A 22,801-nucleotide genomic window follows, 5' to 3' on the forward strand; every position below is an offset into this window, starting at 1 on the left:
CACAGCAGAAGTTTTTAATTTTAATGAGGTCCAGATCATCAATTATTTCTTTCATGGAGTGTGCCTTTGGTGTTTTACCTAAAAAGTCATCACTATAACCCAAAGTCATCTAGGTTTTCTCCTATGTCATATTCTAGGATTTTTTAAATTTGCATGTTACATTTAGGTCTATGATCCATTTTGAGTTAATTTTTGTGAAAGGTGTAAGGCCTGTGTCTATATTATTTTTATTTATTTACTTTTTTAACATGTGAATATCCAGTTGTTCATTGAAAAGACTGTCTTTGCTCCATTCTGTTGCTTTTGCTTCTTTGTCAAAGATCAGTTGACTGTATTTATGTGGGTCTATTTCTGAGCCCTCTATTCTATTCCATTGATCTATTTTCCTGTTCTTTGGCCACCAGTTGTCTTTTTGCACTCAATGTTTCATGTTTTTAGAGTAGTCTGTATTAATACATATGGACTGAGTTAAAGCATTTTGTCTGCAGTTCAGAATACTATTGTATAACCTACTAGTTTATAAACCCATGGATTTAAGGGTTTATCCAGATTTTTGCTTTTTACAAACTATGTTATCTTTGATAGATTTCCTTATGCATATGTGAGATTTTCTCTAGCACTTTTATAACCTAACAGTTTATAAAATACATGGACTTTTAGGATTTATCCAGATTTTTGCTTTTTTCAAACTGTATTATCTTTGATAGATTTCCTTGTGCATATGTGAGATTTTCTCTAGCACAGAGGTTCTCAACCATGTAAACCTGATGAAATCATCTGGAAAGTTTTTGAGTACTATATATAAATGGCAATTCAGTTTGTCTGGAGTAGGGCATTGGCATATATTAAGAACATCTTGGGATGGCTGGATGACTCAGTCAGTTAAGCGTCTACCTTCAGCTCACATCATGATCCCCAGGTCCTGGGATCAAGCCCCACATCAGGCTCCCTGCTAAGGGCGGAGCCTGCTTTTCCCTCTCCACCTGCTTTTCCCCCCAATGCTCATGTGAGCCCTCTCTCTCTCTCTCTCTCTCTCTCTCAAATAAATAAATAAATAAATAAATAAATAAATAAATAAATAAATAAAATCTTAAAAAAAAAAATCCCAGGTTTTCCTAATGTGCATCCAGTCTTGAGAACCACTGCTCTTGTCTAGGCCAGTGCTTCTCAAACATTAATATGCATGTGAGTTACCTAGAGAACTCATTAAATTGCAGCTTTTGATTTAGTACACCTGGGCACACCTGAGAATCCGCATTTGTAACAAGCTTCCAGGTGATGGAGAACCACACTTTAAAGCAATAAGGCTCTAAGATATGTAAATACTTAGAAATGAAATTGTACAGATATATATATATGCATCTTCAGTTTTATTAGCTGTTTCAAAATTGTTTGCAGATTTATACTATTTTCATCATTGTATGCTATTTCATTTATAGATATCCTTATCACCTTGGTAGTATTTAATTTTTAAAATTTTACCAATATTATGAATTTGAACTTATGCTGTTTTAACTTAAACTTTCATAACTACTAATGAGGTTCTATTAGTCAAAGTGGCCATTAAAGTTACCTCTTTTATGAATTTCTTATTTATATTCTTTATCCATTTTTTAAAGATTTTATTTATTTATTTGAGAGAGTGAGAGAGAGAGAGAGAGAGAGAGAGAGAGAGACAGCCCAGGAGCAAGGGCAGAGGGAGAGGGAGTGGGAGAAACAGACTCCTCGGCTGAGCAGGGAGCCTGATGCAGGGCTCCATCCCAGGACCCTGGGATCATGACCTGAGCTGGAGGCAGACGCTTAACTGACTGAGCCACCCAGGCGCCCCTCCATTTTTTTAAAGATTTACTTATTTATTTATTTTTTAGAGAGCACCAGAGAGCGCCCATGCGAGTGGGGGAAGGGTCAGAGGGAGAAGGAGAGAGTATGGTAGGATAAGTTCCTCTCTTTATTTTTCTTACTCAAGGTTGTTCTGGCTACTCTTTGTCCTTTACCATTCAGTATTAATACTGAACTAATCTTGTAGAATTCTGTGAATAAAAATGGAAATGTTAATGTAATTTTATCAAATGTATAGATTTACTTTGGGAAGAATTAACACGTGTTTTGTAGTCTAGATAAATTCTTATCAATTTCATCAAATTCAGGAGTATGCTACTTCTCTTGAATATTCTACAAAGACAATTATATTATATATGATCAATGGCTTTTTTGGACCTTTCTTTCCAATACTAATACTTCTAACTTATTTCCTAATCTTATTGAACTTCTTAAGAATTCCAGTACAATGTAAAATAGAAGCAGTGAAAGTGGGCTTACTTACTTTGTTTCAGTTTTAAGGAAATATGTCTAACACTTTATAATGAAAGACAATGATCATTGTGAATTCTTTGTAGATCCTTTTAGTCACAGTATGAAAGAAACTTTCTATTTCAGGATTGCAACTGTTTTGTTATAATGTTTCTTTTTATATAACGTTTTCTCTGTATCTATTGACAAGATCATAATATGTACTTCTTCAGTCTCTTTCTGTGACATATTAAGTTAGGTTATTGTTGAACAAAATCCCCAGTCCAGGAGTAATGCATTATATATGTATATTTCACTTGATGGGTTAATATTATATTTTTTCTGTGTTCATAAGTGAAATTGCTTTTCTTGTATAGTTCTTGTCCATGTTTAATATCACATTATATCAGTTTCATAAAATTAATTGGTGATGTTTTGGGGTTCCTGGTTGGTTCAGTTGGTTGAGCGTCTGACTCTTGATTTTGGCCCAGGTCGTGATCTCAGGGTCATAAGATTGAACCCTGCATTGGGCTCTGCATTCATCTGAGAGTCTGGTTGAGATTCTTTTCCTCTCCCTCTGTCCCTCTCCCTGCTCGCATGCACATGCACTCTCTCTCTCTCTTTCTCCAACAAATAAACAAATCTTTAAAAAATAGAATAGAATAAAACGAATTAGTGATGTTATTATTTTCAGGAATAGGTTATATAATAGCAATTATTTCCTTACATTTTCTTTCTTTAATCTTCTTTTGTTATAAAAATACATAAAGTTACAAAACATAGGGATTAATTCCTTAAATATTGGTAGATCTCTTTAAAAAACTGGGCACATTATTTATTTCTTGCCAAAGAGCATCCAAGTCAGTTGTTCATTATAGGCAGTCTACATTATCTAGAGACCAGTTCTCTGTGTTTTTATTTTGTTTTGTTTTGTTTTTATTTATTTATTTTTTTTAAAGATTTTATTTATTTATTTGACAGAGAGAGACAAAGACAGAGAGAGAGGGAACACAAGCAGGGGGAGTGGGAGAGGGAGAGGGAGAAGCAGGCTTCCTGCGGAGCAGGGAGCCCGATGCGGGGCTCGATCCCAGGACCCCGGGATCATGACCTGAGCCAAAGGCAGATGCTTAACAACTGAGCCACCCAGGCGCCCCCAGTTCTCGTGTTGTATTTATGTCATCTTCAGTATATGATTTTCACTTCCGAAGGCCCCATGCATAGCTGTGTAGGGGAAAATAACATGGAGGATCATCAATGGGAAGTTTTTGTGGGCCAAGTCTGGAAGTATCACACATCACTTCTGCTCACATTCTATTGTTTAAAACTCAGCCATGAGTAACAGCAGGGGATACTGGGAAACAAAATCTAGTCATGTGCCAAGAAGAGGAAATCAATTTGGTGATCAATTAGCAGACTTACTATACCCACAAAGGAACATATTATATTTCCCTGCTACAAAACTTTTTTTTCCTCCTATAAATTTTGTTTAATTCCCCTTTCTACAAAGTATCATGCAGTAGCAAGCACAAGACTCAGTCATTTAAGGTACCATTTGAGTGTTACCACTCTCAGCCTGATAGAAGCAGTTTGATATTAAAATCTTAGCACAATGCTGCTGACTTCCTACCAAAAAGCACAATGTTATATACATAATAAATCCTCTCATCAGCTGGTGACTCTGCTGTCATTTGGTACATGTTTTCTTCAATAAAATAAGTGACTGGCAAAAACCAACCATAGTCGCTGCTGTTTTTGCAATATGTTTGAAAGGCAGGTGGGCATCCCATCTCTGGAGATTAAAAGCAATTCAGAGATAAATGTTGAAAGAAAGGAGAAACCAGGGCAGAAAGTGTGTGGGTTTAGGTGTTTGTTGAAACAGGATGAGAAGGCTCTTCTGTTACTCATCAACTGAGAAACATATTTCCATGTGTTTACACTAACTCACTGATCTGGATGCATCACTATGCTGTAATGCACACAAACTCAAAAAATGTGCTTCAGTTTAAACGCTTGATGTAATAGTCATATTATTTTGGCAAAGGAATATATAAAATTCGCCAATGGAGTTTTCAGAGAGCACAGAATAGTCTCTTTTTTCCCCTACAAAGATATTAATCAAATGTTCTTTCCATGACAAGAATCCAACAAGAGCTTACTCAGACCTATTGCGTTTTAAGCACAGAAAGGAAACAGTAAATTGCCATTGATCCAGGCCCTTTAATGTGTCCATGGTGTGTTTTACTTGGATTTGTTTCTTCATCGGTACACAGTACAGCAAAGAGTCAAAGAACATATCTGTTGATTAACATAACATAATAAAATTAAAAAAATGTAAAAAAAAGAAAAATCCCAAGAGTCTATCTGACCCAAGCACCCACTCAATGTAGTAATCCTTTCTCTGATTCTATTGTTCTTCCACATTCTCTGAAACTCTTCTGATGACAGGGAGCTTGCATTTTTATAAAATAATCTTTTTCAGTATGAGGACACTTTTTGTTTGGTACATACTTCATTATAATGAACTGAAATCTACCATTTTCCTGTGTACTGGAACAAAGTAGAAAAAATCACGGATCAATCACAAAATTGAATTTCCTTACATTTCTTATCTTTCTATAATCATTTTTCGTTCCTTAAGTTGTGTCTTTACATGGTACTGTGTCTGGGCACTTTACTTTTCTGACTGACCTATAATTGTGAAATAACACGCCAGTGTTTCACTCTTAAAATTGTAGAGACTATAACTGAACACATGACCCTTGATACAGTTTTATCAATAAATATACTTCCAAGAGTTTTATCCAAATTGATTAAAATTGAGGAAAGGAAGGGGCCAAACACAGGTTCCTATGGTACTCCTCTAATATTCCCCCCATCATACTGACATGAATCTACCCATGAATATTAGTTGTAGTGGCTTAACCAGATAGGATTCTTCCTGACTGTGTGATCTCCTTGTCCACACTTCTCCATTTTATTGCTTAAACTATCATTAACAACCACCAAATGACTCCTGAAATATATATAAGCACACACACTCAATATGTTCATAGAATTATGAAGTTAGTTAACCTACCCAAAAGGTAAACTTGGTTATTTTGAGATGGCTAATCTTGCTCTTCATTTCTCTCAACCCTCAAAACAAAAATTTAGATATACTTTCTACCTCCCAGTATAGTAGTATCTGTGGAAAAAAAAATATTTATGATAGGTATAGGCAAAACTATAGAATGAAAGAACTACTGTTCTTTGAGTAGATTATTTGAGTTTTCCATTTTTCAGAAAGAAGAGAGGATTTGGCTTATTTTTGGAGGATTTGCCAAGTGATAAGACTGGAGTGTTCAAAACAAGAAAGTTTAGTAGATAGAGAGGTAGTTCTGAACACTCATGCCCAAGGGAATGTACTTTTCAGTCTTAACTGCATTTTTAAACTCTTAAAAATATAATAGGTTATTATCTAGGAAGCCAAAATAAAAATGCATGATACTTTTCAACTGGGATATGAAAATATATGACACACCTAGTGCCTTGGAGAAGCTAAAATAAACCAATTTTTTTTTTTTTTTTTTACTTAATACCCCAGGGAGTAGTTTGTGCACAGTGTCCTTTAATTCACAAAGGAGAAGTGGTAAAATATTTCTGTTCCTCAGAATGTAGTAATTAATATGAGGGAGAATAACTTTTTAATGAATGTGTTAAAGGCTAACTCTCCAAATAAGAAACATTTAGAATAGTTGAAACATTCTTATTCAGCATTTTCTGAGCACTTACGATGTCCAAGTATGATCCTATACAGTACTCAGGGATCAATAGAAAATAGTTCCTGAATTCATATTACTTTTCCAGAAATATGTAAGAAATAAAAGAAATTTGTTCATGGTTTGAAAGCAAATAAAGGGTATAACTTCAGTTGTGACCAGCCAAGTAGTTCAATCAACTATTGCAACCATGATGATGGTCTACAAATGGACCATGATGTTTCCCTGCTCTGTGCCTTCATACATGTGTCATTCAACTTGGAATTCACTTCTCTGGATAGTTACAGTGTATTATTCTAAAAATTGTCTTTGTATCTTCATCACTACCCTTCCATCTCCATCTGGGTTGGGTGAGTTATGTTTGGATTTACATATTTTATGTACATCTCTCCTATAACTTTATATAGTTATATTTTTAATTTACCTCTGTTTGTTTCTTCCCATAATATATAAGCTACTGGAAAGCAGCAATTCTGTTTTATTAAATTTTAAATCACTAGCACCTATCATAGTCCCTGGTGCATAGCAAGTGAAAAATAAATATCTTCTAACCAAATGAATAATATATAAATCTGTATAGAAAGACCTTTTGAGGTTAGCCTTCCTATAATTACATTTGCTCCTTTATTATCATATTCTGGCATTAACAAAAGCATATAATGAGGTTACAGGATACATACACACATAAACAGATATATCCAGTATAATATATGCCAACTATATAACAATATACATACATGTGTATATTCATGCATATATAATTTTATATATGCATAGGTATATATAAGATATATAACTCATTAATTATATAGGTTTTATATTATATTCAAAAACAGTAAATGAAAGAAAGTCACCAAATTTCAGTATTTTTATATGGATACTCTCTCTTTATCATGACTTTACAAAGAATTACCTATGGATACTTTCCTTACAGATGCTCAATAGACTTAACACCTAGATACAAGACAATTTGTAATATTGAATACACTTGATGGAAATCAATGAATTAAAGAGACAAACCTTTTATTGAATGCCAAGAAAATTATGAGTATCTGGAATTTCCAGAGTTTTTGTGATTCATATTTAAATGTAAGTCCCAGAAGCTAGCCCCAGTATAAAACAATTTCTGGCAAGAGAATGACTTTTTTTCCAATGAATGATTTAAAATGCAACTTTTTCCATGTGAACTGTCTTATATCTTGGCAGTAGGCATAGTATTTCAATAATTTATACAATTTTGAATATAATATAGTTAATGCCATAAAAGCAATTTCTTTGATATTGAATTATAAGAGAATGCACTTAGGCCACTGTGACTAATGATCCAGGGGCGAGCAACATGGCAAATTACCTTTTAACCCAATTTTAGAAAAAAATCTGTACATGTAACCATAGGACTGTGCTGAGGATCTCCTGGTATATAGTTGCATAATAACACTTGGTTGTTGTACTTTAAAAGCATAAATAAAGCATTATCATAGAGAAGAGTGGTTAAAGAAACATGATAATTTTTAAAAAATAGATAGATGAAAACTATTTTGGTGGAAGCAGAATATTAATGAGAGTCATGATTTTATTTTTTACATTTCTAAATAAAACCTATTCTCAGAATTTTTCCTGAGGCAAGACTATAGTCACCCTGCAGATCTAATCATGGTTATTCCATGACAGGTGAGCGACTGCACATTCGTATGATAATGTACAGTTTTTATGAGAAACTAAGCAGTGTCATGTGAAAATAGATTCCTTTGGGCCCTCCAAGGCAAATGAATAGGCTCAGGGCTTGCCAGGATGTAAGGCAGAAATGGCAAGATTATGACTCCATGACTGAATCCAGACCACACAGGGCTTGCAGCATATGGTCAGGATGTTGTAAGTATGTAACTCCATGGTACTGTTTACTTTCATAGGCCATGTAGATTTCTATATCATGACAATTTTCCAACATGTAATGACCAAGTGTCTCCAATAAGTGTCAAATGTTTCTAATTCCCATAATGGAGCAATTTGGGTTGATGCCAGAAGAAATTTACAGATATTTTAATGTGTGCATATGGTCAAAAAAAAAGGAAAAATTCATATCTAAAGATGTGGCAAACCTGGACTTTCATTTTCTAAATGGAAATTATCAGAGATCACTGCCCTCTTCAGACTGGTGCTCCCACCAGGCCCTATCAGTCACAGTGTAAAGGTGCACGTTTTCTCTTGATCTACATTACTCACTCATGTTTCAGATATCTTAGTTTTTAGTAAAAGTCATCAGGGGTTTGATCCTCACAGGAAGTTTCCTCATCTATCTTTGGAGTCTCCATTTTGTTCCACTGTCTGTCTTGATGTAACACCACACTGTCTTTGTTGTACTGTTATAATAAATAGTAAACCTTGAAATCAGATAGTGTAAGTCTTCCAACTTTCTTTTTTTTTCAAACCATACCTGAACTTAGTGATTTTAAACAACTGCATTTATATATTTTACTCACGATACTATGATTTGGACACAATATTTGGAGTCTTACTGGGATGACTGGAAGAGTTAAGAGCCTAGAAGAGTTAGGGTGTTTCCTAGGGGTGTTTTTGTTTCTGTTGTCTCAAAACTTCTCCATGTGGGGTCCATGTGTTCTCTCCACCATGGCGGCTCGCGGGTGGTCAGCCTAATTATATGGCAACTCAGACCTCCAAGAGTGAGTGTTCTTAGACAACGGGCAAAAGACAAATGGTACTTTACGATCCAGTCTTGGAAGTCACACAGCATTACTTCTACCCAACTCTGTTATTTGAGATGGCCAGGAACCTACTCAAATTATAGTGAAGGCACTACTAAGACCTCACTCATGATGGAAGAAATGGTGAAGAATTGGGGGTCCTGTTTTAAAACTGCCATATAAGCTAACTAACAAAATAGCAGGTGAGTGGCTGGAAGAAGAAATTGGGGAATGGACGTGTAGAACTCCATTATAGTTATATAATGGAGTTATATATATGTTATATATATATATAATATATATTATATGTCCCATTATAGACCCCACACCTGTCAACAACAAAAAAGTCATTAAATTCTCAGTTCATTACACATAGTAATTGTCCAACAAATATTAACCTTTGCTGTAGGTATCCTTTCGTTAGACATGTTTCCAATAAGAAAGGGAAGAGAACCACAATGTCCATTTTTGAATCCTTCTCCAGCCACCTTCTAGCTCAGTTTCTAGAGGATGTATGACTTAGAGAATGGGGCACTGTTTTCTGCCAAGGCTTAACACCATTCCTTGGTGAACTTTTTGGACTGTGTGGAAATCTCTGGGATCTATGCATAAATATATGCATAAAAAGGCTTAAATGAAATTTATGAAACTATTAGTAGTGATTTTCTCAAAATGGTGAGATTATATTACACTGAGTGACATGAAAGCATTGGCAGCCATTTGGTTGTAACCACCAAAGGACAATTTTAGATGTTTCAACCTTATAGGTGATTTAAGTTTTTCTCCCCCTCACCCTTATATATTTTCTACATTCTTTCCAATAGATGTGTACTACCTTCATAATTAGGGAAAAATATTATATTCAAGGAACAAAGACAGTAGAGTACATCAGAGAAGGCATTATTTTTCTGATTGCACTGAAATGACACAGCTCCTCTGCAAGTACAAAAAACAGCATAGCAGCGTTTACATATAAAAATTTGCTAAAACATATTTATTAAACCTCAGCCTAACAAGGAAAACTCATACTGAACCGGAACAGGCTTATCTTGTGAAATCAGGAGGCAGGTGTTACATTATAGCTCTATGAGACCGAGGGTAGACATTGGACTTCCTTGCGTTTCAAAAACACTAAAGCAAGCTTTTAGCTATGGGAAATATTTGCTAAGAAGGCAGCTGGGTTCTAGTATGGCACAGCTGGGCTGTTTTCTCTGGTTTATGTGGAGAATAATTCAGCGCCAAGGATGAGGCAAGAAAAGTTCACCCAGCCCATTCCAGAGGGCATTTGCTGGCACATTTTCAAACAGACCAGTGGAGCTGGCCACCAGGTTTATGGGAATAGTGATGATACTGGAAGAAGTTGCCTACTTTCCTTGAGAAAATTCCTGGAAGAGATGTCATTAGCTAGCTGGGTTGGAATTTTTTTAAGTTCTTAAAGTATACTGCCAAATCGTTTCCAAGAAAAAGCTCATTATTAATTCTTAATAAAATGTTATCATCACTGCAGATTTAAAGGTATAGAATTGCTTCCTTAAGAATTCTGCCTCTCTAGGTATGGACACCTATATTTGTGTGCTTTAAGGAATTTCAGTTGTAATGTTCTTCCCGTGTATTTTGTAACTGTTCTCTACTAGGGAGAAGGCTGAGTGAAGTAGGCATTGTGGATACCCTGTTATGTACAGCTCGGCTGTAAGTGTGCTCTCGCTTTCCTGCTGCCGCTGCCTGAGGGGGTAGCTGCTATTACAGTCCTGATTTTAAGCAGTATTTTATATCTTTGAACCATCCAAGTAAGTGAAGCTGAAGCTAGCCTGAGGTACAGCAGGGATTTGAACTCCGGTGTATAAACACTCATGTATAGAGGCCAGCTATTGATCCTCTAGCCAAAATGAAGCAAAAATAAAAATCTTTACAGTCCAAAATATTGAAACTCTTGTATAACAATGCTGTATTTTTTGCCTTCAAAATGTTTACATAGCAGGTGGGAAAGTTGCCATCAACCAAAAATTTAAAAATCATTAAATAAATGTTAAGCTACCAGAACTTATCCTTTCTAAATCAGTGCCCTGTATTCTTTTATCACATTTAACCCTCATGTATGCTAAGCCATCTTATATAACCTATATACATGTAAGAATTATGTATTTCTTTTGCCATGGAAAATCTATTTAGCAAATATACCTTTCTTCAATGAGAAAATCTGTCCTTTTTTTTTTAAAGATTTTATTTGTTTATTTGAGAGAGAGAAAATGAGAGATAGAGAGCACGAGAGGGAAGAGGGTCAGAGGGAGAAGCAGACTCCCTGCCGAGCAGGGAGCCCGATGTGGGACTCGATCCCAGGACTCCAGGATCATGACCTGAGCCGAAGGCAGTCGCTTAATCAACTGAGCCACCCAGGTGCCCGAGAAAATCTGTCTTAAAATTTAGAGATTACTTGCTTCTTTCTTTCCTCCCCCCGATGCACAGCCCATGTATTAGGTAATCAAAGTTAGATGGAGAGAAGAGGAAGAGAGGAAGCGATTTCCACCTTGATTTTTTTCGATAACTCCATGTCCTGTGAGGTTTGTTCCCCTCGGAGGTTTATTTTCTTCTCTCCATTGCTGATTGTCTTGCTAACTGCTATGCAGAACCAATTCTGGGTTTTCCCAAGAGAAAATTACAACTGGGAAAAAGTTATCCATAGCATCTTTCTAATCTTCAGTATGGAGCCCTCCCTATACCCACTGTGCTGCTCTCAGGAAGTGTGAAAATATATGCAAGCTATTAAGGCATCATCTCTTCTAGGGGTAGTTACATTTTAGTATTAAGCCCTTGAGAGCAGATAACTGCTCTGAGGATACGAAGGAAGGCCTCTATAATTACAATGGAACCTCTAAATAAATAGGAGGGAGTAGTTTGTGGAGAGGTCTTTTTGTCATCCCATAAAGCTATAAAACTATAAAGCTACACGCTACACTTTTTAGTCTAGGGTCGCCTGAATCAGCCCTCCCACCACTCCAAGATTATAAAACACTCATCAGATTATCCTGATGAATAAGCTGTATGAAGTTAAAAAAACTGCTGTTTTTAACCCTCAAAGTCCTCTCAAATTCCATCTGTTTGATGAAGCCTTTTCTAATGTCAGTATCCCCTCTAATCTGACTCCATAGGCAGAGTTAGATTTACTACTCTGTGTTCCCAAAACAACTTATATTGCAAAATCCACTTTGTAGGATTTATGACTCCATATTATAATTAAGAGTGTTTGGTCTTTCACTCTTTAGACATAGACTTTAAGATTAGTCTCCCTAATGTAGTCGGGGCTCAATAAATGTTTGTTAAATGGGTGGATGGATGGATGGATGGATGGCTTAAAATAAGTTACCACCTGTTTTGCCATTTTATATAGCTAACCTCCTGAAGGACAAGGTTAATTAAGAAAAACTTGTACGTGGATTTTCTAGAAAAGGAAAAACACTAAGTTAACCAACATGAGTCAAAGATTGAACCAAAGTCTGAAAGATACATATTTTTTTTTTGCTCAAACATGTTCTTTGCCCCCAAAAGTAGTACTGGCATATTCCATCCCTAGGTATTCACAAATCTGGCAAGTTTGCATTTACAAGTCACACTTGGGTTATTTTTTCCTCCTATCACTATCTGAGTGATGGGATGAAGAGAAGCCATAGAAATCTCTGAAATGTCATAAACTATAAAAAGTCAGTTATAGTCTATGAGCTGGAGAAAACAATGTTGCTAGTTAGATGCAAGCCAGGAAACCATCAGGCACCCACCAGCAAAGCAAAAAAAAAAAAAAAAAAAAAAAAAAAAAATCATGAAACAATTTCTTCTCTCAGTTTGAGAACAGCACCTTTTCCAGGAGGTTTGTTATGTAACGTAGATCTGCTTTCACTTTCTGGGGGCTGGCCAAGACTGAAAAGGGAAGTGCCAGCCTAGGGAAAGGAAGACTGTTCTTTTGATGCTGCCAGCCATTACCAGTTATGGGGATGCAAAAAAAAGCCAATTCTCCAAAGATTTATAGTTACGTCTAGCTTGTTGACTCAAGCAGTTTGGAAAATCTTCAGAGATACAGTGTATTCGAACTAACCTAGACTCCAAGTCTGTGGAGAGAGAAAAAAAGAAGCAGAAATAATATGTACATACTCTTAGAGTCAAATCCTTTTGGCCCCAAATTTACATACCTTTTTAAGTAAAAAAAAAATACTCTAACCAACACATACAGTACTGTGTAAGATGTGACAACCTATTCTGTTGAATATATATGTATATGATTATTGTCCAATTATTTCTCTGAGTTTGCATGGCAAAAATGATGGTAGGCAGTGAAATAGAAAAATAATGTGCTTTTTAAATGAGTCAAAAAGAATATTGAATCTCCGAAATTGGAAAATCCTTGAAAAAAGTCACAGAGGACCCTTGACACTATAATTACATTTTCACTATATTCTCTGCACTTGTATTATATCATCCTTGCAGTGGTATGAAATTCTATGGGAAATCTTCATTACAAAGTCAAAGAAATATTAGCTCAGCTGTTAAAAAAAACAATAAAAAATATTTGTGGAATATATTCCATGTTTCAAGCCCTTTTCTAGGTGTTGGTGATAGGCTGTTGAGGAAAGGAAACTAGGTTCCTACCCAAGGTCTTTACTTATGTTCCATAAGGAGAAGAGGCAATAAACAAAGAAGTAAATATCAATGACACTGTCAGATTTAAAAGATGCTATACCAAAGAAGCTACAAAAGGAGGAGTGAGGTGATACAGACGGTTATATGTGCAAGCTATTATCTCAAAAAGACAGATACCTAAAAAAAACTCTCTTGCAGGACGCCTGGGTGGCTCAGATGGTTGAGCGTCTGCCTTCGGCTCAGGTCATGATCCCAGGGTCCTGGGATCGAGTGCCGCGTCGGGCTCCCTGCTCCTTGGGAGCCTGCTTCTCCCTCTGCCTCTCTCTCTCTCTTTCTGTCTTTCATAAATAAATAAATAAATAAATAAATAAATAAATAAATAAATAAATAAAATCTTAAAAAAAAGAAATCTCTCTTGCATTAAGATGATCAAAGCCATCAGTGACACAAGGCTTTAAGATGAAATTTTAACCATATTTCAGCATTTCTTCTTTGTAGTAAATTTTGGGGGTGGAGGAAGGCACTGTGGAGAAAGGTGAGTCCAGTAGGACTCCAAAGGGATGAGATAAGGTATATTTTTATTCCACATTGGCCTAGTGAACACATTTGAAGAACCCATCTAGTGACTGCGTACATAATTCAACTAGATCCATGAAAACCTTTAAGTGATTTTAGTAACACTAAACAGAGAATGAAAGAGAGAGTTCACTTGCCTATGAAACACTGCTGTGATTTTTACACCCTAAGGAAGCAAGTGGTTTTTGCAGTGCCCAGAATACCATGATTATGATAAATACTGAATTGCTGTTTCTTTCAATGATCTGTGATTGTTTGGGGCCAGATTAAATACACACTTCAGCCACTTTTAGCCCTGGCATTCTAAAGAAGTCTTCCACCTGGATTTGTATGTGCTGTTGTCTTTCATGGATTCTTACAACTTAAGAACTCCATGGTGCATTTAATGGATTCCAGTGAACCAATGCAACTTTCCAGATCCAAATAGTGTCTTGCACTTACAGTTAAGATAACCATCAAATATATCCTCCAAGGGTTTTCAGTGTTATGTGTGACCTGGCCTCACATGTCATGGAACTTACGATAGGTGTGAACTCTATTGTATTTATTATTTCTGGAAATCATCTGCACAGACATTTAATATAATAAAACACTGTGCTCACCTGATTCCCATGATGTACAGATTAGTCACCCTTATGTTGACTTCTCAAATTTTTGTTGGTTATGTTCCAGACTACAAGATGGAGTCTTAGAAGAAATTTAAGTGACATCTGTGAAGGTTGTTCATTAAGTAAACAAGCAAAAACTTATTTTATTTATGTAGGTAAAATATATGTACACATTAAAAACAAAACAAAAAACATATGAAGCCATTCACAAACTCAGTTGCACATCATGATGCAAATGGTGGGGAATAATCCCAAATGGTTGGTTGTGTAAAATCATTAGTATTTCTCTAACTGACTTATTTCACTTATATGTGTAATTTAAGAAAGAAAATGGATGAACATACAGGAGGGAGGGAAAAAAAGAGAGAGAGAGAGAGAGAAACAAATCATGAGAGACTCTTAACTATAGAGAACAAGCTGAGGGTTGATGGGGTGGGTGGGGGATGGGATAGATGAATGATGGGTGTTAAGGAGGGCACTTGTGATGATGAGCACTGGATGTTGTGTGTAAATGATGAACCACTGAATTCGACCCCTGAAACAAATATTGAACTCTATGTCAACTAGCTAGAACTTAAATAAAAAAAAAAATGAAAGAGGAAATCATTAGTATTTGGTTTGGATATACATTCTCTGATTTTTCTTACTGATGCTGCTCCATACCCTGACTACGGACGCTGTGATAGATGGCTGAAATGAGAGAAGGCAGTTGGGGCAAGTCAAACTGCACAATTTTTAGTGGAAGTGAAACTAACAAGAAATTTAAATTACCTTTAATGAATTGAAATCTAGAGATACATCCAAATATGCATCAACCCCTCACCTTGGCATCCACTGAATAGGTGCTGAGAACAGGATACTAGGTAGTAGTTGAATTTGAGGTCCGCACATAATTAAAGGTAAAGCAGATTATCAATTTGACGATCCAAGAGTGATTCTTTTAAATATATATGGGAATTTAAAAAGCACTTAACCCCAACACAACCCTTAAATCCTGTTTCAGCCTCTGTTGTTTAGAAGGTTTCCAGTGGTCTTCAATCTCTCTAACGGGTCATATAGAACAATTAATTATGAATGCCGTTGTAAAGTCACGTATATCCCCAATTAGAGTCCCATTAGGAGAGAGATATTCTGTGATTTGTAATGAAATCTAGAACTTCCACCCTTCATTTTTTTTGAAGATTTTATTTATTTATTTGAGAGAGGGAGAGAGAATGAGAGAGAGAACACGAGAGGGGGGAGGGTCACAGGGAGAAGTGGACTCCCCGCTGAGCAGGGAGCCGGATGCGGGACTCGATCCGGGGACTCCAGGATCATGACCCGAGCCGAAGGCAGTCGCTTAACCAACTGAGCCACCCAGGCGCCCCTCTTCATTGGTTTTTAAAAAAGATTTATTTTTTAATTTGAGAGAGAAAGAAGAGAGAGAGAGAGAAAGAGAGAGCATGTCCAGGGGGAGTGGAGGCAAAGGGAAAGAGTCTTAAGCAGACTTTGGGCTAAGTACAGAGCCTGACATGGGCCTAAATCTCCCGACCCTGAGATCACAACCTGAGCAAAATACCAAGAGTCTGAGGCTTAATCAACTGCACCACCCATGTGCCCCCACGCTCACTGTTTTTACTTATGGTGTTATGATATGACAACAGTGATGATAATGTTATAATAAATACTTCCTATGAATTAAGTTTACATTTTGATGAATAATTTATTCCTTTATTATTCTGCTCTAGGTCATAAATACTTAAATATGTACACAGCAATTCAAAATGGTACTAAAATCTGTACTTATTTAGTGACTTAAAAATTGTGCAATTGATTGAACACATTTGCTCCTTTTCAAACTAATTTTAAACTCAATTTCTACATGAGAGGAGTGTGAGGAAGTTTAATATAAGGTGTATGAAAAAGGAACATACACCTAGAATAGTAAGATATTTTAGCTCCCCTCATTGCTGTTTTTCTATGCATAGAGTATTGGAAATACCATAAGACATACTGTTTTGTCATTCAGAGTTCAACAGAGTCCTCCGACCTGTGTGCATGCATGATATATACACAAACCATAACGTGGGAAGAGCTACTAGAACCAGATGGGCTTGAGATGCCTGAGACATTACCATTCTTCCCTGCTTATGTCACCCAGAGTAGAAGCATCTTTTTTCTCTTCTATTTTCTCTGAGTCTGATGCTCCCTCAGATCATACCAAGTCCTTTTCCAGTACCATACCTTATTCTGGATTCAGAGCTAACAATGCCTCTATTTCTGTTGTCCTACATTGAGGTTATTCATAGTTTTTCTCTATTATAAATAGTACCACAGTGAATAATTTTGCACATAAACTATCCTACATGGTTCACTTTAAAAGAAACTTACATAAAACTAATGTTTGCTAATTCGAACCCAGAAGGCATACCTATTAGACGTGTGTTACTCATATAAAATGGAAATGGAAAATATTTGTCTTCTCTCAGTCACTTACTATTTGCCTCCCTCTTTTAATTTTAAGTTCCTTGAGGGCAAGGGTTATGCCTTGAAAATTTTTGCCTTTCCTGTGAGCCCAGAATTATTCCCTCCATAATACTCAGTAAAAGTTTGCAGTCTTGAACTGAATATGAAATGGCTTTGAATAGTCAGCAAACCAACACCTATTTTTGCCTCCACAAGCTACAATGCATGTGAAGGATTTCACTGGTTCTCTTTACACACAGCATCTGCTGCCAACAGGTGATGCATTCTGGGGAGAGGAGCCTTGCCAGAGGGACTTTCCTTTACTAACATCCTCCTTCCAGATGTTTGTTCCCTGTAGTATATCCTGAATTATGAGCCCCCGGGAGGCAATTGCCATCACTGAGATGACATGTCACACCTGGAATTCGACACTCTTCCCCCACTGCACATTTTCCCGAAGTTAAACGTCAAATCTAAGTTTATTGCTAAGGGATTTGGTTCTTTCTCTGTGAAGCCAAATATTGTGCTTAATATTAGTTTACCACTCGTGTTTACCACTTTAAATATAAATAGACATGTAAAGATGAAACTAAACTATTTTTAAGATCAGGTGGAATTGACAAAATAATATAGAAGATAGAATTCATGGTCCTATGGCACTCCATCCTTTTTCTTAAGTATACATACCACTATCTAAGGTTGAATTAGTTATATGTTTGGAATATGTAAATTAGACTGACCTCTGGGTACTGTCTTCTGTATGAAGAAGGAAAGTACTATATAACTTTTTTTTAAATAGTGGCCATTGGTATGTATGTAATTACGTATATGTATATATGTACACATGTATTTCATAGTTCACTATTTCAAACCTGTACCCACATCCACATATCCAGATTATAGTTTTGTTTAAGGTAAGTTGATTGTTATTAACTTTCCTATTCACCAATGAGTCATGCACACTTTACTTTCCTCATAGGATATCGTAATGTCTTTATTTCTGTTCTGTTTCAGTTAAGTTAAAAAAGTCTTCTATTTGGAATGGTTTTATTTTATTTTATTTTATTTTATTTTATTTGCCTGGGAACAGCTCGCTGAAGGGTTTAATGATAATATGTTTTAAATGCCAATTAGAGAATGTCATTTAGAAACACTTACAATGGTATATTACTTAGAAATAAGCTTTTTTTTCAATCCTAGCAACAGTTGCATATAATCAAATACTTTATATTTACAATCAAATCATTTTAGGGTTTTTTGTCACAAAGATTTGCAACAAATTCAAAGATAATATTCAAAGTATAGATAATTTAATTTATCCTTGTAAAAATTATAATTACCTTTTTAAAAATAACTGTGAATGCATATCTCTTGCATACAGGAAGCCTAAGAATGGAACAATTAAAAGAATTCTGGAAAAAGGTATATTTCTCTAAAAATTATCATGATATCTAATTACCATTTATTAGTTTCAACCTGGGAACTTCAACATACTACAATTTGTATAGAGTAAACTAAAACTTAAGGCACAGGCCAGTCTTATACACTAACAAACTGATGAAGTGATGAAAGCATGGGAAAAGGGCAGTAGTAAAATTAAATTCAAAAACCATATATGCATTTTAAGGCAGCTAATAATAATAGCTAACACTGATGCCAGGGACTTTCCTAAGTTCTTTAAAATATCCTGGTTTATTTAATCGTCACAGCAGCTGTATGGAGTTGGTACCAAAATTGTCTCCAGCTTTCAGATGAAGACACTGAGACTGAGATGCATACATACATTGCCCTGGATGACACAGCGAGTAGAGAACCCAGGTTTCATATCCATGCCATTTGAGGATGAAGTGAGACCATTTGATATTTGAGGGAATATGGGCATTTTAATTAGAAGTTCACTTAGAGATTTTCCTATCCAGCATTCCCAAAGTACATTCCATGGTCACTAGTTTTATCAAATGCTCTTGAATAAAACCTTCCATATTCTAATACATCAGAAAAAAAAAAAACACAGACAAATACCATATAAACTTTTCCCCTTCACTCTTGGAGATTTACAGTAAGCATAACAAAGTTTCTAAGAAATCCCAGAGTGAAGAGATCGGTTTTCCCCAGATGTTTCCAGCCATCACTGACAAGAAAATTCTTAATGAAGACACCTTTCAAGCCCTTAGGAAATGAGTCCCTTCAAATATAAATAGTTAGAAGGTCTAGCCCTATTATCTGGCAAATAGAAAACTGAGGCTGCCAATGCCCTTGTAACCCTGAAATCGTACCTCCTAATCCTACACATTTGACCTCACTTGCTCTTAAAACAGCATGTAGGCATAAATTTTCTATTTTAAGTTTCTTCCAGATTTCCATTTTTCTTAAATCATCTCCACAAGAAAACCATCATTATAGTGAAGATATATAGATGGAACAGACAGAGTGACAACATTCTAGTTGACTTAACACAAGCATGCACAATAAAATTTTAATTTATGTAATATTCAGATTTTTTGGTTATTAAACATTCCATTTATCTTGAAGTATTTAATATCTAAAAATTAGAGAAAAATAAAACCAACCAATGAACAGAAAACTCTAGGAGAGTCCTGAGGATCTGGAGAAATCTCTTGCATGGTGACCATGAGCCATAGGTACATTTCACCACCACAGTCTTATTGTATAATATCATGGAGTTGATCAAATGTAGTTCAACAGAATTTTTTTATGTATTTTTCTGACCACTGCATGTTTTGTCATTTCAGTTCCTCCGAAGATATATGACATCTCAAGTGATATGACCATCAATGAAGGAACCAATGTCACCCTTACTTGCTTGGCCACTGGGAAACCAGAGCCTTCCATTTCTTGGCGGCACATCTCCCCATCAGGTAAAGAAGAAATATATCAGTGTTGTTTGTGCTGTGGTGTTCAATATTTTCCTGTAACCTCTCTTGTTCAGAACCTAAGAGTCTACTTATATTTTTTACATCTTTTTCATGAGGTAAGTGGGATGCATATTTTTATAGTTAATCTTTATATCTCAATGCACTGTAGTTTACAAAAATTAAATAAATGAACAGTTTCTGTCAGAGCCCAGAATAGAATCTGTGTCTCTTGATTCTTAGTCAAGGTTATTTTCATTTTAGTATACTGGATAATCACAAATCAATAGACAAAAAACTCAAATGGAAATATCACAAGAGAAATATCTTCATTTAAATGTGTAAGGCTTTTATTCAATCGTCATTCACATGTTAATAGGCCAGCATGAACTGCTAAAGTAATCAAGGGAGAAGGAAATTATACAAATTATGAGGTTGCTAGGTCTAACTTCAAAATGCAGTTCAGAATCAAGGATTTGGCAGTTAGCATTAAATTTTAACTGATGAGGGACCTAAAAACCCAAGACTTTAAGTAACTTGTACAAGATCACATAGCTAGGTGAAATTAAGGGATATAACATTTTTAAGGGTTTCTGGTGCTTCTGCTACAGTGCACATGCTCTTAAAGAGATTAAATCAATTTAGGAAGTTGGGGATAATCATCATCAAAATAAGACTTTTCACAGCCACTCTTCACAGAATCACCAATTTGCGTCAGGTTTAAATATTTGAACTATCTAGCTTTGAGTTGTACCCGGGAAGTAACAGTGGTACTTTTAATGAATAGAATCCCACCATGTTTCCAGTAAGTGAAATTTGATTTTATTTGTTTTATAGTTTTGGTGGACACAGCTCTAACAAGGCTAGTGTGATGAAATTGCTTTTAAAGAAATCAGAAAGGCACCCTTTATGTAGGTGTAGAAAGAGTACAATTGTCACATCCTTTTTATCTGCTAATGCTTTCTTTAGTATCACTTACCCTTAAGTGTCTTTCAGTTTCCTCATTTATGCAGGAGGTCTAATGAGACTTACATCACATGCTAAGTATTACCATTAATGTGAGGAAAAAGTCAATATAATGGCAGTATACACTTATATAATATGCATTATGGCCCCTATAATATTTCCGAAGCATGAATGTGCTCTTGACTGCCAATACTCCACTCCTTAGAGCAGCTACAGGATCATAAAACTGGTATACAAGCCCTGAATTAGTGGCAGGACTCTCCATGGGGTATAAGTGAGACAAGGGCTAGCAGTTAGGATACACCAGCTTTTATCTTAAGGTCCTTATACATCCGTTCAGCCAATCCTCCTGCAAATCTCATCGCCTCAGTTACCCTCACCTCGTTGTCTACTTTCCAAAAATCAAATAATAAAAATCCCTAGCTATTGTGAGACTCAAAAAAGATAATAACCATAAGTGTGCTTTGAAAAAGTATAAGGTGATATGCATGCAAATGTATGGCTGATTCTTAATCATCTTTCCAGGGATTTAAATCTGATATGGCAATATAATTTTTGTGAGAATGTAGCACATAATCTCCATCTTCATATAATTTAAGATTAATATTTTGGACTGAACTCTCCTGCTTTGCAGTGCTTGTTATTATGCATATTCTTTTAAGTGCTTGGATACATTTTGGTTTAATTAAATAGCGTGAATGTTGGCTAGTGAAGTTATTAGAATAATGATAATGGATAACATCATGAAGCTGAAAGAAGTCAGATTGGGTTTATAAGTTAAACTGTGCATGGATTTATTTTTGTGATCCTGCCATACAGAGCAAATGAGTAAAATTAGCATAAATATTAACTGTTATCCAATGAATAGCTAGACATGGCTGATATATTTATAAATGCTTCCAATAATTTCAAATTATAATTTGTTAGTGATCTGTATTAAGATGCATAGCACTGTGGAGTTCCTGCTTTAAGTAACATGTCTGATAATTCTATTAAATTTCTTCAACTTACATGTTTATATTTGAAAGCCAAATTATAAACTTCATTGATCTGCCTATATTTTACCTAAAAAATATCAACATTTTGCATACTCTCATCTTTTGCTGTATCACAAAAGAAAATGTGTCTCAAAAGAGTGGTCACCATATGAACAGTGGACAGTGTTAAAAACAGATCCAGATACACTCCCTGTCATTATTAGAAATAATGGCTAGTTTTTGTACATGTGTGATTTGTTTAGATTTTTTTTTAACCAGTACTTTTGTGAATTCTTGCTTATTCATTCATGGTCTATATCAGTTTTAAAACCAATTAAAAAATGTCTGGTCACAGGATGATACCCCACAGAGCTTCTCCCTAATCCCCAAAAAAAATTAGGTTGTGGGTTCAAGCATACCACAAACATTGCCTGAACTGACTGGAGTGTCATTCTACAGCAATCCTGGAATAGGACCTGGGCCCTGTTGTGCATACAGAGGGTGATTATAGAATTAGTAGTAAAAAATATTTATATCATGCAAAATATAAGGAGGCAATTGTTCTATCATGAGAGATTTAGATAGTTTCATACATCTTTATTTACAAGAGATACTACTGTTTTACCTAAACTATGACTAATTTCTTATATACTTAGAAAATTTTCAAGGTTTTCTCAAAATTCATACTATAAGGTGTATGATTCCCTTTATTCCTACCAGTAATTTCTTAGGCATTAGGTGGTTCCACTGTAGTTCAGTGATTAAGATCATGAAATTTACATAGTCAGAATTGGATGTGAGACCCAGATCTTCATCTTACAAACTGTAAGATCTTCGACAAAACTGTTAACTTCTTTAAATATTTTAAATATAAAATAGTGATACTAACTGTCCCCATTTTATAGAATTGTTATGAGTATTAAATGGAATAGTATAGAGCTTTGAACAGAGTCCATGACTTACAGTAAATATCCTGTAATA

At 35.5% G+C, this 22,801-nt stretch overlaps 1 protein-coding gene across 2 annotated transcripts in view; it reads left to right on the plus strand.

The window, feature by feature from the left end:
- Nucleotides 1–22,801, plus strand: part of NEGR1 (neuronal growth regulator 1) — an 856,892-nt gene that overhangs the window by 490,171 nt on the left and 343,920 nt on the right. For both annotated transcript variants that reach the window (XM_025871911.2, XM_073896528.1), the window contains exon 3: nt 19,758–19,883. In XM_025871911.2, coding sequence (XP_025727696.1) covers nt 19,758–19,883 — 126 coding nt within the window. The remainder of the gene's footprint in view (nt 1–19,757; nt 19,884–22,801) is intronic.

Source organism: Callorhinus ursinus, unplaced genomic scaffold (assembly GCF_003265705.2).
Source record: "Callorhinus ursinus isolate GAN/ISIS: 27379988/994484 unplaced genomic scaffold, GSC_fseal_2.0 scaffold9, whole genome shotgun sequence".
NCBI classification, from domain to species: Eukaryota; Metazoa; Chordata; class Mammalia; order Carnivora; family Otariidae; genus Callorhinus; species Callorhinus ursinus.